The sequence below is a fragment of the Molothrus ater genome, chromosome 25, assembly GCF_012460135.2.
Source record: "Molothrus ater isolate BHLD 08-10-18 breed brown headed cowbird chromosome 25, BPBGC_Mater_1.1, whole genome shotgun sequence".
In the NCBI taxonomy this organism is placed as follows: domain Eukaryota; kingdom Metazoa; phylum Chordata; class Aves; order Passeriformes; family Icteridae; genus Molothrus; species Molothrus ater.
The window spans coordinates 1,964,843-1,980,766 of record NC_050502.2 but is presented as its reverse complement, the minus strand read 5'-3'; the positions used below and the strand labels follow the sequence as shown (position 1 = coordinate 1,980,766).

Here is a 15,924-nt window from a genome sequence, read left to right as displayed (position 1 = left end):
CTGCCAGCACACACCAGCCTCCCTGAGGAATTTACCCTGGATTTCCAAGCAAGTGTTCTGAGAACAGTCCCACCTCCATCCCACAGAAGTGCCCAGAGCAGAATTCCCAAGGGGGTCACAGCAGCCAGTGAGATTTGGGTTACAAATAAGCAGTAATTATCCATCTGCCAATAATCCCATGGGCAATGGGATTCCTGGCATGTTCCAACTGTGCCAGCACGACTCAAATCTTTGGGAGCAGCACAACACCACCAGTGGTGGGTGATAAAGCACAAGGAACCTCCCTGTCCAGAAAATTCCACCCAATTCCCATCAAAGCTCTTCCTCTCCTTCTCCAGCAAAGCACAAAAGCTGGGAACACTCCTGGAAAAAGGAAGAATAAAGTGGAGAAAAGGCTACAATCTTTACTCACCATTTTAATACTGCCAACAAGTCTAACAGATCCAACTGTACACATGACAAACTGGGAGGAGTCTGGATGCAATCATGGATCAGCAAAGGAATGTAGGACTGGTTAGGGATGGCACTAGAGGGAAATGGGGATTTGGCACCACACAGACAAAGTAAAGGCATGCTCAGGACAGGGCTGGACAGGGAGGGCCATGGGAAAGGCAGCACTGAATAATGCACCGTTTTCATCCCAAAAAATGCACAGGAATCAGTGGTTTGGGAGCTGGGAAGCAGCAGATTTCCCCCCAGCCAGGGCTCAGCTCCTCTCCCCACTGAGCTAGGATTATGCTGAGCACAAACCCCTTCCCATAAAACTGGCATAAAACTGGGCTCAAACCCCCAACAGAACCTAAACCCTCCTTCTGCTGCAGGAGCCTTTCCCAAAGCCTGGGGGGAGCAGGATGGTAACAAATCACACATGGAAAAAAAGCCGAAGCTCTAAGGATCCCTTGGTAGCTGCAGAAATATTAAATCCTGGCCATAGCAAGTGTTAAAAACAAGGAATTCCTGCTAAGAGGAATATTTTCTGCAGGATCTGCTCACATGTGCATAGTTAAGTGAATTTTTTGTTGCTTTTTTTAATTATTATTATTTTTAAAACAAGGTTTGCAAATAAAGAAATAAAGTTTAGTAAAGTTATAGTTTTCTCGATGGAAAAAAAAAATAACCTTAAAAACAGACTAGTGGTGGCTTGTTAACCAAAGGAAGAGAGAAAGCTACATATCCAAGGTCTGGAATCCAGCTGGAATCCACTGCACATCCCGGAGATCACGTCGTCCAACGATGCCAGGAGGATCTACTCCCACTACGTGGCTTCACTGTGCCCTAATTCCACATCCCACAGCAATAAAAGGTCCCTAAGACAGAAGATTGTGCTAAAGAATTCCAGGATTCCACGTGTTCTCTGCTCCTGGGTCATGCTCGTCGCTGTCCCCACGAGGCAGCAAGAGGCTGGGGCTCACCAGGCAGAAACACTGGGAAGGAAACCAGGAATGTAGAAGGGAGCAGAGAGAGCCCTTCCCAGCAGGACACCCAGAGCTGCATTTACCTCTCAGTAGAGCCCACATTCCTTGAGGTTGTTTTTGATGATGACGTCGGTGACGGCGTCGAAGACGAACTGGACGTTCTTGGTGTCGGTGGCGCAGGTGAAGTGGGTGTAGATCTCCTTGGTGTCCTTCCTCCGGTTCAGATCCTCAAACTGGCACTGGATGTAGGCGGCTGCCTCCTCGTACGTGTTGGAGCCTGCAAAGGAGAAGATCCCTGGCTTTGCCCACCGGCTCACGGGAGCTTTTAAGTCCATATTAAGCTGCTTGCAACCATCTGCCTTATCCAGCTACAAATCCAAATCCACCATTAACTCCTTCTGGGAGAGCTGAAGTCTGTTCTCTGGGCAGTGACCTTGGACATGGGATCCAGGGATTGCTACGTGCTGGGACAGCCAGGCTCCACAGAGAGCAACAAATCATGGCAGTCATGGGCTGGAAGGGACCTTCAATCCCATCTTGTTCCACCCCCTGACAGGAATAGGGACACCTTGTTGCTCCTGTCCAGCCTAGCCCCAAGCACTTCCAGGGACAGGGAATCCACAGCTTCTCTGGGAATCACAGAAATCAACAGGTTTGAAGAGATTTGAAGGATTTTTTAAACATGTAAATGCCTTGAGCAGTGCCCAAGTAAAACCTTCCACCTGTGTGGAACCACAGCAAGGATGGGTTCCGGAACAATCCACGTTAAACACGGACACTCCAGGGTGGACAGGAGCCAGAGCAAGACATGGTTAAGTTACACAGTCTCTAAAATTGAATTTAAATGGAATTATTGTCCCAGTTAGGTGTGGAAACAGGGAAGTGACCTTCACAGAATCACAGAATAATGAGGTTGGAAGCGACCTCTAAGATCATTGAGTCCAACCTATGCCCTAACACCTCAACCAGACTCTAGCACCAAGTGCCATGTCCAGTCTTTTTTTAAACACATCCAGAGATGGTGATTCTACCACCTCCCTGGGAAGAGCATTCCAGTACTTTATTATTCTTTCAGTGAAAGAAGGAAAATCCCCTTGATTTGTTGGAGTGCAACACTTTACTCCAGGGAAGGACAAAGGCTGTTCCTAACCACAGCTCTTCCAAGAAAACAAGCACCAAACAACTGAACAGGCCAGAACTGTCCAGGAGGCCCAGGGAAGGAATTGGGGGAAAAGTTTGTAACTGATTCTGGGTTGTGCAAGGCTCTGACTCACTCACTGCTGGCCCAGTGACACAGATGATCCCACAGTCCCAGAGATCCCAGCCTACCTGTGTACTCTGGGTAGCAGATCGTTAGCGGGCTCTTCTTAATCTTCTCCTCAAACAGGTCTTTCTTGTTCAGGAAGAGGATGATGGAGGTGTCTGTGAACCATTTGTTGTTACAGATGCTGTCAAACAGTTTCATACTCTCATGCATCCGGTTCTGGAAAAGGAAATCCAACAGGGGAGACGTTAAGGAAGGGTGGGATGGGGGACAGAGGCTCTGCTGCACAGGCCAGACTCAAAATTGAGGTGTCACTGCCACATCCTCACTGCCATTGCCCCAGGAGGAGCACAGGGGGACAGTTCACCTCCTCCTGTTCCTTCCTGGAGTGACTCACATGTAGAGAACAAGGCATGAGAACAACTCCAGGCACCTCCCAGCAACCAGGAACGTGGAAAACCTCATGGATGGGTTGTATTTATCATTTTGTGGGGCAAGATTCCACTGGTTTATCCAAAGAGTGCTCGTCCTTGCAGCTCTCAGTCAATTTAACAGGAGGAGTGTCGCCACATTTCTCTTCACAGAGAAAAGCAAGGCACAATTCTTCCCAAAAATATTTCTGGATTTCACATTCTCTGAACCTCAGAGAAAGAAAAAATTCTTATCATTTGTTGTGCCTGTGTTTGTGCAAAAGTAGAATGCAATATGGAGATTGTTTACCCAAAGTGATGGTGTTTTGTTTCCTTGGCCTGTCAGGGCCAGGTGTGTGTGTGTTGGGATTGTTGGGTGACAGTCAGAGATTCAGTGCAGTTGTGTGCAGAGCTGAGTGCTTGGCAGATATGGAATATAATATAGTATAGAACAGAATATAGAATTAGTATTAATAGAATATAGTACAGAATAGAATATAGAATATAGTATAGGATACAATACAGAATATAGAATTAGTATTAATAGAATATAGTATAGACTAGAATATAGAATTAGTGTTAATAGAATATAGTACGGAATAGAATATAAAATTAGTATTAATATAGTACAGAATATAAAATTAGTATTAATAAAATATAGTATGGAATAGAATATAGAATTAGTATTAATAAAATATAGAATAGAATATAGAATTAGTGTTAATAGAATATAGTATAGAATACAATATAGAATTAGTATTAATAAAATATAGTATAGAATAGAATATAGAATTAGTATTAATAGAATATAGTACAGAATAGAATATAGAATATAGTATAGAATACAATATAGAATATAGAATTAGTATTAATAGAATATAGTATTAATATTGTTTTAATAGAATATAGTTTAGAATATAATATAGTAGAATATACTATATTATTCTCTACTATATCACATTACATCAGTTTAGATGTAGTGTAATATAGTATAGAATAATATAGTATAATAAAGGAATTAATTAGCTTTCTGATAAGATGGAGTCAGATGCATCATTCTCTCCCCTTTGTTGGGGGACCCTGCGAATTCTATAGGAGTACAGCAGGAACCTTCCAGCCTGGTGCAGGATGGAGCCAGGATGCTCCCAGCTCCCTTCCCTGCAGCCACAAATCCCACAACACGCACCATCTCCTCGTCCTCAGCCAACACCAGGTCGTAGTCACTGAGGGCCACGCAGAAGATGATGGCTGTCACCCCCTCGAAGCAGTGGATCCACTTCTTCCGCTCCGAGCGCTGCCCTCCCACGTCGAACATCCTGGCAGAGGCAGAAGTGGCTCAGGAGCTGGGCACACCCCTCCTGCCCGGCCCCCGTGGTGTCCCCAAGGGTGGGGAGGCTGAGCAGGGCTTGGGAACACACAGGGTTTTGGGAGCTTCCCTCAGCAGAGGGGATTTTAAATCAGTATTATCTGTTTTCTTTCAAGTTAGGGTGGATAGAGCTTGCAGCAACCTGGGCTCCAAAGTGTCCCTGCCTGTCTGGTTCCAGCTGTCCCTGGATGAGGTTTCATATCCCTTCCAAGCCAAACCATTCCATGAGTCTGGTTTTCAGCAGGAAGAACTGGAAGTTGACATCCAGAGCTCTGCTGATTTTGTTCTCTTTCCTACTTCCTTAGCAACAACTCATTACTTGACTGGACTCCAAACACTTTCTCACAGGAAACGGATTATTGGGAACACACTACCTGCAAGCTCCTGCTGGGACCCAGGAAAAGATTAAGGGAGTTAAGAAATAATTTCATTTATTAAAAATAATCAGAGGTACCAGAGGTTAAAGGTTGAGCAGTTGCTTATGGAATTTCTGTATAAATTGAATTAATTTCTAATTAAATAGGAATTTGTGTCACTGGTAGTTCCAGCCCCCCTGCTCATCCAAATATTTTGATGAGAGCCCAGGAGTGGGATTTAATTAAATCAAGTTAATATCTGAGTTATTCAGTCATAGATAGTGATTTGCTCCCAGAGCAGATAAGGAGCTGTCCAAGGGGGGATTTAATGATCCCAGACTAACTCCCACCTTTTATCTAACCCTCTGGTCTAGAAGGAAAGATGGAAATCTCTGTGAGAATCCAGGATATTTCCATGGCTTGAATCATTTGCCATTAGCACAGAGAGATTCATGAAGGAAGAGCATCCCTGACACCTCAGCTCATCCCAATTCCAGTCACTGCAGCTTCCCCATCCCATTATTAATGTCTGAGATGGAATATCACAGCAGAGCTGGCAGCACCAGGGTTTCTGATGGATGAATGCTTCCCTTTGTGGAGCAAATCCCTCTGGGACAGCACCTCGTGTGTCTGGGGCCCTGCACATGATCAATGGCTCTGGGCAGGATCAGGAAGGAGGGTGGAGATGATTAAAGAACACACTGGAGATGCTAATCCTGATCCATCACCACAGGGAGACAAGTTATTCCCTGGATGGACCAGAAGCTGCATAAATAAATTGATGATGCTGAGTGTTTTGGCATTTTTGTTTAAAATATTCTTAAATTGCACAGTTTGGAAGCCAAAATGCTGTTCTCCCAAAAACTGTGTAAAAGTTTCCTTCTCCACAAGAGACCATGGAGATACTCCAAGGACTGGAGCCCCTCTGCTCTGGATCCAGGAGAGCTGGGAAGGAAAGGGCTCCAGAGACACCTGAGAGTCCTTTCCAGTGCCTAAAGGGGCTCCAGGAAAGCTGGAGAGAGATTTGGGACAAGGGCCTGGAGGGACAGAACCGGTTGAATGGCTCCCCACTGCCTGAGGGGAGGGTTAGGTGGGATATTGGGAATAAATCCTTCCCTGTGAGGGTGCTGAGGCCCTGGCACAGGGTGCCCAGAGCAGCTGTGGCTGCTCCATCCCTGGAAGTGTCCAAGGCCAGGTTGGACAGGCTGTGGAACCACCTGGGATAGCTGAAGGTGTCCCTGCCCATGGCAGGGGGGTGGGACTGAATGGGATTTAAGGTCCCATCCAATCCAAACCAACCTGGGATCCTGTTAAAATCCTTGGATTTTAGAAGCACCACATGGATTTTGCTGCAACTCCATCAAAGTGTTTCACAGCCCATTTGTAAAGAAGCCAACACACGATTTTTAGGGATGTGAGCAGGAAAGACTCCAAACCACTGGCACAGACAGAGGGAGGGGGCTGAGCCACAGGCACTGCACTGTCCTACACCCTCCAGCACAGGAATGCTGTGGGGCTCCAGCTGTTTGTCAGGAGCACACGTGGGATCTGAAGCAAGGAATTCCTAAGCAGCAGGAAGGGGAGCTACAGGGATCCAGGGTGAGGGAGGAGGGATGCAGCCTCAGCCTGCTCTGAGGTTAGAGGAAGCTCGTTAGTGACATGTAAAGGGACACTGCCAGGAGCAGGCTGGATCCACAGCCTGGCAGGGACTGGATCAGCAGAGGGGACAGGGAAGTCCCAGCCCCTGCAGTGCCAGGCCCAGGCTGGCAGTGCCCAGAGGAACACATGGAGCACACCATGCATCCCAGAGCCACAGCCTGGCTACGGACACAGCTGGGTTCCTCTGCTCTGAGGAAAGGGTTAAACTCAAACTCAAACTCCAGTCAGTGTCCTTTTAGTATTATTGTTGGGATTGGGTCCTGGAAACGAGCAGTCAGTACCTGTGTCTGCGATTCCAACATAAAAGCAGCTGAAAAGAACAGAAGGCAAATCAAAGTCAAACTGGTCTCTCCAGTGAGGAGAGGATAATGGAGGGAAGGAGGACAGTTAAACCAGGAGCAAGTGTGGGGTGTGCCCCCAGTGCAGGGCACGGGCACAGCCCTTCACTCACTTGAAATAAAGGTCCTTGAAGGTGAAGTGAGTCTCCACAATTCCTGTAGTTTTCACTCTGGTCCGCAGCACATCCTGCTGAGTGGGAATGTAGGTCGGCTGGGATATTCTATCCAAGTCATTTAGGTAACTAAACCAGAAGAGACAACACAAGAGGCTTTTTTTAGTCAGCTGCCTCAGCCATGAATCTTTTATAAACTGCAGAACAAAGCGCAGAATTTATTTATCTCCCTCACACAGCACAGCCCTCGAAGCAAACAACCCCCTGGGGCTGTCTTGAGGGATGTTTTGGGGGTTTGGGGATTTTAACCCCTCCCTGGATGACCTTGGATGTAGTGCTGGTGGAGCTGAGCTGGCTGGGGAGGGTAGGGAGGGAATGCAGAGCTGTGCCAGGGCTGGATCTCCCAGGGCAAGCCACAGTCAAGGTCTCTCGCTTCAAAGCACAAGGCAATAAATCCAAGGGTTTGCTGTTAAAGGGCAGGGATGCATCAAGGGAGCTGGGAGGGAGGGATGAAACCCCTTAAAAACCATCCCAAACCAGGCAGATCCAGTCACCCCCTTCCCCAACAAGCTGACTCTGAGGATACAGCCCTGGAAGAAGCCACATCCTTGCAGAAATTTTCCCATCAAGACCTCAACTAATTCCAGCCCCAAGCACATTCCTTTTGGAGTTCAGCTCTCAGACACAGCAGCACGAGGTACAGATGATTCCAGCAGGATCAGAAATCCCACTCCAGCCAGCAACACCTCTGAGCTTTCTTCCCTCCTGCTCTCACAGAGGTGAGATGGATCCCACAGCTCTGCAGGGATGGCACAGGCTGTGCTCTTTCTTGGGAGCAGGTTTTAATCACCCTCAGCCCTGTGTCACTGGGAGGCTTCAGGGGCTCTGATGTGTGCAAAAAACCCTCCCAAATCACAAATTGTTATCACAGATCCATTGTCAGCCAGGAATTGCTTCTTCCCATGTGCCTGGAAGCTGTGCTAGGAACCCCAGCAACAAATCCCTCCTCCAGCAGCTCCAGCATCGCCCTGGCCAGGACTTGCAGAGCCCTGCCCTGTTTCCAAAGCCCAGATCCCAGTGATCTGCCAGGACCTGCCCAGTGCCACGGGGCTTTTCCCACAGAGAGTGCATTTAGTCCAGGAAGAGCCACTCCTCTCAGCCCTCTCTCAGCTCCAGAAGGATGGCAGGTTTGTGAGCTGCTGTGTGACCAGGGCCTGGCTTTAGTTTCAGTTTGATGATTTGGAAGGTATTTACCTTCCTCAGCTTCTACCAAGTAATATTTCTGCTGAGGCAGTAACATGCCCAGAATTTTTTCTCCTCTCTCCCTCCCACCAGTGTAAGTTTAGCTGAGACACAGTGTAGCAAAACCCAGTGGGAATGCTAAGAACAGACCCAGCAGCTCCTCAAAGCCTGGCTTTGATACAGGTCACACCACTGATATGATAAATCATGAAATTGTTTTGAAAAGTCCTTTAAGATAGAGCCCCATTCTTATCCCAGCACTGCCAAGCCCAAGCTGAAGCTGTAAAGCACCTGCTCCCAGCAGCCACTTGGAACAATGGGCACTGAAAGTGGAATAATTCCTAATTAAGGCTTTGGGAGCAGCCAGGGAGGGGGGAATGGAGCTGGCAAACAAACTCAGTCAGGGAATAAAGCATATCAGATTCAGTGGTGCTGCCTGGAACAATAAACTGTGCCAGACTAATTCCAGGGAGACCTAAAGGGCAAATCCCATGGCAATATAAGCAGCTGGAAAACCCAGCAAAGGGGATTTCTGGGAAACCCTGGAAGTCCTGCCAAGTGTGGGCAGAGGAAGCAGCTGTGCCCTCCCAAAAATCCAGGCTGTGGAGCCCAGCTAGTGCCACTTGTATTTCAGATTAAGGGGAACTTAAAAAGGATACCCCAAAAAGCTGGAGAAGCAGAATCTCTTTGTTCCCAGTACCACAGACAGAGACAACTCTCACAAACAGCTCTGAGAGCAAACACTGACCTTGCTGTGTCCCCCTCATCCCAAGCACTTCCAATCCCTTCCCACCACCTCCTTCACCTCCATCAGGCTGAGGCTGCATCCCCTCCTTCCTCACCTGGGATCCCTGTGTTTACAGAGCCAGCTATTCCTCATCCTTCAACACCACAAGCTTCCAAAAAGCCAACTTGGGCTTGTTTTCATTCTTTTTTTCATGCTTAAAATGAAGCCCTAAGTACAAAAAAAGTGCTGATCAAGCCTACAGTGTCACTTGTTTGTCCTGCTGACTCTCCAAGCATTCCTGGGACATCCTGTGCCAGGCTGGCATCACTGAATCCCAGAATTCCAGGATGGTTTTGGTGGGAAGATGTGGGAAATGGATTTATAGAAAATTCTTGAAGCCTGACAGAAGGCTCACATGGTATGTAACTGTAAGTAAATTCTGAGATAAGAAATGTTAACTTAGAAATGCCATGGAACAAGATAAACATTGTTGAGAGAGAAATGGAACTAGAAATAAGTTTCAAAGGATGGTTTTCTAAATAAAATTAGATATTTTAGAGAAATAAAATTATAAAAGATAAATTGTAGTAGGACTTACATGGGGAAATTTTAAATGATTGGTTTTAAGGTATTTACAGTATGGTGTGGCTAAAGCTGACAAGCTAAGAAAAGTTTATAATGTGTTATAATTAGGAAATAGTTGGTTTCTGATGGTAATGGTGTGAATTATAACATCTCTATTGTCTCACCCTTCACATGAGACTGAAAATGGAATAGAAGTTTTTGAAACACCTCTCAGTTACCCCACCTCTGGGTCAGAAAATGGCTTAATCCAACAGGAAGAGACCTTGAAGCTCATCTCATTCCATGGCAGGGACACTTCCACTGCCCCAGGGCCTGTCCAGCCTGGCCTTGGGCACTGCCAGGGATCCAGGGGCAGCCCCAGCTGCTCTGGGCACCTGTGCCAGGGCCTGCCCACCCTGCCAGGGAACAATTCCTGCCCAATGTCCCATCCATTCCCTGTGTCCTGTCCCTCCAGGCCTTTGTCCAAAGCCCCTCCCAGCTCTAGGAACTTAAAAGATCTCTCAGGTCTCCCTGGAGCCTCCTCCAGGCTGTACATCCCCAGCTCTGCTCATACTGCATTGGGAGGTCCAGTGTGATGAGGAAACATCCCAGTCCTGTCTCATCCCACACCCAGACAGCTCCAGGGAGCACAGAGGGCAGGGCAGGGATGCTGGGAAATGAACAGGAGATAACAGAGCTCCTCTCCTCATCCTGCTCACAGCAACCTTGCAAGGGTGATTTTCCTTACCATTCACTCCTTTTGGTGCTGAGAAGGAGGATTTCAGGGCCAAAAATGGCTCTGAAAGTCTTTAAAGGGGGAGGGAGGAAGAGGAGGATGGGAAAAAGAGGGGAGAGGGAAAAGGGGGTGGAAGAGAAGAGGAGGGAAAAAAAGAGAGAAGGGGAAAAAAGAGGAGGGGAGAAAAGGAGGAGAAGGAAAAACCTCACTTAGAAATAATCTAAGTTTTATCCAGCACCATGTCAGGGAATTTAGGCCAGAACTGGCATTTGGGAACACGAGGAGATGTGCAGGACTAGAGGAAGGTTGATCAGGACTGTGCTAATTGCCCATGAGACTGCAGATAATTACCTACAGCTTCCACAGGCTGGGATCTGCCTGAAATCCAGGAAAAGTATGAAAACTAGGAACAAAAACAACTTAAAGCATCATGTGCTTGGTGACATTTCCAAGTATCCTGAAAATCTGGAGAGGTGTGAAATGGAAATATCCTTCACATTCACCCTGCAACACCTCAAACAGGGCTTTAGAGGGGGTACTGGGAAGGAATTCCTATCTGTGAGTGTGGTGAAGCCCTGGAATGGAATGTCCAGAGCAGCTGTGGCTGCCCCTGGATCCCTGGAAGTGTCCAAAGCCAGGTTGGACAGGGCTTGGAGCAGCCTGGGCTAGTGGAAGGTGTCCCTGCCATAGGGGTGGAACAAGATGGGCTTTAAGGTCCCTTCATTCTGGGATTCCATGAGTCTGGAGCCAGGCTGAGAGAGCTGGGGATGGTCAGCCTGGAGAAGAGAAAGCTCCAGGGATGGAGACCTCAGAGCCCCTTCCAGAGCCTAAAGGAGCTCCAGGAGAGCTGGAGGGGGACTTTGGACAAGAGCAGGGACAGACAGGACACAGGGAATGGCTTCCCACTGCCAGAAGGCAGGGCTGGATGGGATATTGGGCAGGAATTGTTCCCTGGCAGGGGGGGCAGGCCCTGGCACAGGTGCCCAGAGCAGCTGGGGCTGCCCCTGGATCCCTGGCAGTGCCCAAGGCCAGGCTGGACAGGGCTGGGAGCAGCCTGGAAGGTGTGGAAGGTGTCCCTGCCATGGAATCAGATGGGATTTAAGTCCCTTCCCCAAGTGGGCACAGAGGTCCCAAATGCTTCTTCACAGCCCTGGCTGGAGGCAGGAGCTGGGAGCCACACATTCATTGCTCACATCAGAGGGAAAGACAAATAGGAAGTTGCAAAAAGGCAAGTTAAAAAAAAATAAATGTTTGCAACATTCCACAAAAGCCAGGGTAGCTGCAGGGGGCTTTAACAGAATGTGCTGAGGAAAGCACTGAGCATTTCCACATCAACAGCTTGGACCAGGAGCTACTCAAGTGTTCTTAAAATAAAAAATAAAAAAGAAGAAAACACAGAAAACACCAGGATTCCAGGAGAGATTGCTTGGATTAGTGTTATCCTCCACCTCCTCTCCTCCCATACCATCTCCAGCCTGCCAGGGCAGTGCTCTGACAGGCAGCAGCTCTGCCTGCACAAGGAAGAAGCGCCCATGATGCAGGAAACAGCAGCAAGGGGAGTTTTTGGAACAATTCTATGCTGAAATGCTTGGCTCTCTGCCACAGCAGCCTTGCTCTTGATGCTACCTGATTTTCACAAGCAGTTACTTGTCTGCTCCTCTCTTCCTCCTTTCCATGTGTCTCAGCCCCAGAATCGGCTGAGGAGCCAGAACTGGTCTGGAATCCCAGCACAGAACTGGATTTCAGCTGGAAAACCAGCAAATGGGGCACAGATTTACCAGCTGCTCACACTGAGGTTCCAGGGCTGTTTGTAGGAGGAACAGGGAAGTGAAATTCCCAAGAGAAGTGAGACAAAGCCTGTGTCATCCCACCACAAAAAGGGGTGCAGGACATCCATCCTTGGTAGTTGGGCACTTGAACAGCTCCCCAGGGAATGGTCACAGCCCCAAGGCTGGCAGAGCTCAAGGAGTGTTTGGACAATGCTCTCCTCCATGGAAAAACATCCCCCCAAACACAGGGTGGGATTTTGGGGTGTCCTGAGCAAGGCCAGGAGTTGGACTTGATGATCCTTGTGGGTCCCTTCCAGCTCAGGATGATCTAAACATGGACAAGGGAATTAAGCAGGGAACACCAGAGATAAGGCAGGTCAGGAGCCATGTGTGGAGCAAGAGGAAAATCCTGGGAATTCTGCAAGTCCTGTGGAAGAAGCAGCCCTTTAGTGGGGTGAATTTGCCATGAGGAAATCAACCCACTGCTGGCATTTCCCAACCACAGAGCAGCCAAGCTGCAGATGGATCAGAACACCAAGTTGGTTTGGTGCAACTTCCTGTGGTTTTGGGACAGGAAGCTGAATTTCCTGGGGCACTTCTCAGGAAATGCCTGGGTGGCTCATCCTGGGTGTAAAATCCCCATCCCAGGCTGTGCCAGCTCCTCACAGCAGCCAGGACACCAGCAGTGGGTGGCAAATAGCCAGGAACAGAAGAACCCTCCAAAATCCCACCTCTGGAAGGGAGCTGGGTCAAGCAGGTACCTGCAAAAGCAGGGTAATGCCCTCTTTTCCCAATCTGCTCCATTTCTCCAGCTGCCTTCATCTTCCTCCTCTTCCAAAGCCATCCAGACACACACCAAGGTTGCTCCTTCAGCTCCCTTCCTGCTCTCTGCTCAAGTCCTTAAGCTTTCCTCCTCTTCTTCCATCTTTCCATTCAATCATTCCTTCCTTTCCCCCTCCCCATCAATCTCTTTCCTCCCTTGGAACCTGAATTTCCTCCTTTCCTGCTGCAAAGGCATGCACAAATCCAAGAAAACTCCCATCAGCCCTTCCCTTAATCCAAACCCCTGCCAAGATGCTGCAAATTAAGAAGGGTTCTGCCTTATTTTCAAGCTCAAATATGCTCTGAACAGAAAAGCCCTGCAGGCAGTGAGCTGTGGTACAGCTAAAACTTCTCCACAAAGCTCTTCCCAACTCATTTTTCCAAGGTTTTTTTTTTTTTCCAAGCTTAAAATGAAAACTCTTTTTTCCCCAAGCTTAAACTGAGATAAGTTTTCAGCTGGAAATGCTGAAAATCACCTTTCACAGTGTCAAATATTTGTTGCAGAGACACCAAGAATGTGAGTTTAAAAAAAAAAAAAAGGAAAAAACCAACAACTGTTTTGCTCATCAAAGGAACAGTTTCCCCTTCCTGCACCAACCTGCCCTTGGAAAAAGATGAGGCATTTCATCAAAAATTCCATTAGCAGCCTGTTTATCTACTTGGAACCTTCCAGTTGTTCAGCAGCTGTGCTGATTTTAGGATGGGACAAGAAGATTTTAGCATCAGAACAGTTTGGAGGCAGTGTTGCCTGTGAAGTGCCAGGCACAGGAACAGGAGGAAAGGGAAAGCTGTAAGGAGAAAACTGAGATTATTGACCTGCCAGGTGAGGGGATCCCATTTTGGAAATAGCTGAATGTCAGGAAAGTGGCAGATTTAAAATTTAAGGGTGTTGCTCTCCTTTGCAGGGACAATGGAGGTGACACAGCCAAGCACTTGTCACTTCAACAGAATCCCAGAATCACTGAGCTTGGAGAAGACCTCCAGGATCCAACCCCAGAGCACTGGGTGCCATGTCCAGCTGGTCCATGAACACCTCCAGGGATGGGAACTCCACCACCTCACCTGGCAGCCCCTGCCAAGGCCTGGCCATGAAGAAATTCCTCCTGATGTCCAACCTGAACCTCCTCTGGCACAGCCTGAGGCTGTTTCCCCTCATCCTGTCCCTGTCCCTGTGAGCACAGCCCAATCCCCCCGGCTGTCCCCTCCTGTCAGGAGCTGTGCAGAGCCACAAGGGCCCCCCTGAGCCTCCTTTGCTCCAGGCTGAGCCCCTTTCCCAGCTCCCTCAGCCCCTCCTGGTGCTCCAGACCCTTCCCTGGACACACTCCAGCCCCTCAATGTCCTTCTTGTCATCAGAAACCCAAAACTGAGCCCAGATTGGAGGTGAGGCCTCAGCAGTGCCAAGGGCAGAGGGACAATCAGTGCCCTGGGCCTGCTGGACACACTGTGCCTGACCCAAGCCAGGTGCCACTGGCCTCTTGGCCCCCTGGGCACACCTGGGCTCATGTTCACCTTAGCATGAAACCAGCAAGTTGGTCAAAAATCACATTTTTCAAAACCAGATGAAATCCCTCGCTGGGAGGGTGGGGAGGCCCTGGCACAGGTGCCCAGAGGAGCTGGGGCTGCCCCATCCCTGGGTGTGTTTAGGGTCAGATGAGATGGGGCCTGCAGCAGCCTGGGATAGTGGAAGGTGTCCAGGCCCATGGCAGAGGGTGGGATGAGACCTCAAAGGTCCCTTCCAACCCAAACCACTCCAGGATTAAATTCACCATGCTGTAAAGAGAAAACTGAGAATATTGACCTGCCAGGTGAGGGGATCCCATTTTGGAAATAGCTGAATGTCAGGAAAGCGGCAGTTTTAAAATTTTCCCTAAGACTTGTGGGATGTTACAAAACAATCAGTGTGGGGTTTCCCCCAATGCTCCACAGAGAGAAGACAAACAATACTCCATCCCCAGTGTCACCCAGTCAGACCAGTGCACACAGGACCTTCCCACCCAGTCCCAGCCCGCTCCAGCCACACTGGGACCACTGTGGGAGCTGGGAAGAGCCCAGGAGCTGGTGTTGGTTCCTTACTAGGATGCAGAATCGTTGAGCTGGTATTCCCTGGATCTGCTGAAGCAGGCCTGCACTCCAGGGTCTCTCCAGAGGCGTTTGATGACTCCAGCCAGCTCTGCTGTCATCATGCCCTCCTCGGCGCTGCCAGCCAGCACGAACAGCTGCCGGGCATCGTCCTGCACGACAGACACACAGCCTGACACGTGCACCCACACCTTCCCCACCAACAGCAACACCTCTGCATTCATTCATCACTGCCCAGTCCAGCCAGCTTTCTCCCAAAAGTCATGGAGTTGTTTACCTCGTGCAGCCAGAGAGGGAATTTTGGGGAAGAAGCTCCAGGCTGGGGGGTGAAATGCCCTGGTCAGGGATGGCCACAGCACTTCCATCCCCACCAAAACCATGGGATTTCAGTCATTTGGTGCCATGTTTCAAGAAAAAGTGGAAATGCTGATGTGCCACTACAAAAAAATGAACTGACCTAGAGGTTTTACTTGGAAAACCTTTATTGCTGTGGCACAGCACCAGGAAAAGGGAAAAAAACAGTGAGTTCTGAGAGGGACCAAAGCTTTGAGGATTTGCCTTTTGCTGCCAGAGCTGTCAGAAGTGAGGGAGACTGATTCCTTAATAAAACATTTCACCAGGAGATGGAATGGACTGACTGGGATCTGAGCATGACAAATCCCCCTCAGAAGCCAGAACAGAACCATGCTCTTGTCCAGGTTATCCAGTGGATTAGGACAGGGAACCCCACGCTGCCCTACAGCCCCCTCTGCTTTTATTCCTACCCTGATCAGACCTGTCAGGTCCTTCTGGCACCTGTGAGAGACCTTCCCCTACCCCAGCATTCTCCTCCTAACAGCAGCCCCTCTCCCCTGAGCCCCAAACCCTGCATGTGCCAAGCTCAGGGTGCTGATCCCAAATCCACCTTACTGAGGTGTCAACAGCCAAATGCACAGGGACCCCAGTTCTGCATCTCTGGAGGTCACTCCATGGTTCAATGCATTTGGCCTTTTCCTGGGAAAGCATGGCAAGGTTTTTGCCCTTTGGGATAGTGAAAATTCATGGGATTCAGCTCTTGTGAAGCC

The 15,924-nt window shown here is 48.8% G+C and overlaps 1 protein-coding gene across 1 annotated transcript in view; it reads right to left on the bottom strand.

Moving 5' to 3' along the window:
• Positions 1-396: 396 nt before the first annotated feature.
• Positions 397-15,924, bottom strand: part of GNAI3 (G protein subunit alpha i3) — a 30,588-nt gene continuing 15,060 nt past the window's right edge. Inside the window, exons 4-9 of the mRNA XM_036398329.2 lie at positions 14,855-15,012; positions 6,922-7,050; positions 4,276-4,405; positions 2,745-2,898; positions 1,499-1,692; positions 397-1,424 (exon numbers count right to left, since the gene is read on the bottom strand). Of these exons, the coding sequence (XP_036254222.1) occupies positions 1,502-1,692; positions 2,745-2,898; positions 4,276-4,405; positions 6,922-7,050; positions 14,855-15,012 (762 nt within the window). The 3' untranslated portion in view covers positions 397-1,424; positions 1,499-1,501. The remainder of the gene's footprint in view (positions 1,425-1,498; positions 1,693-2,744; positions 2,899-4,275; positions 4,406-6,921; positions 7,051-14,854; positions 15,013-15,924) is intronic.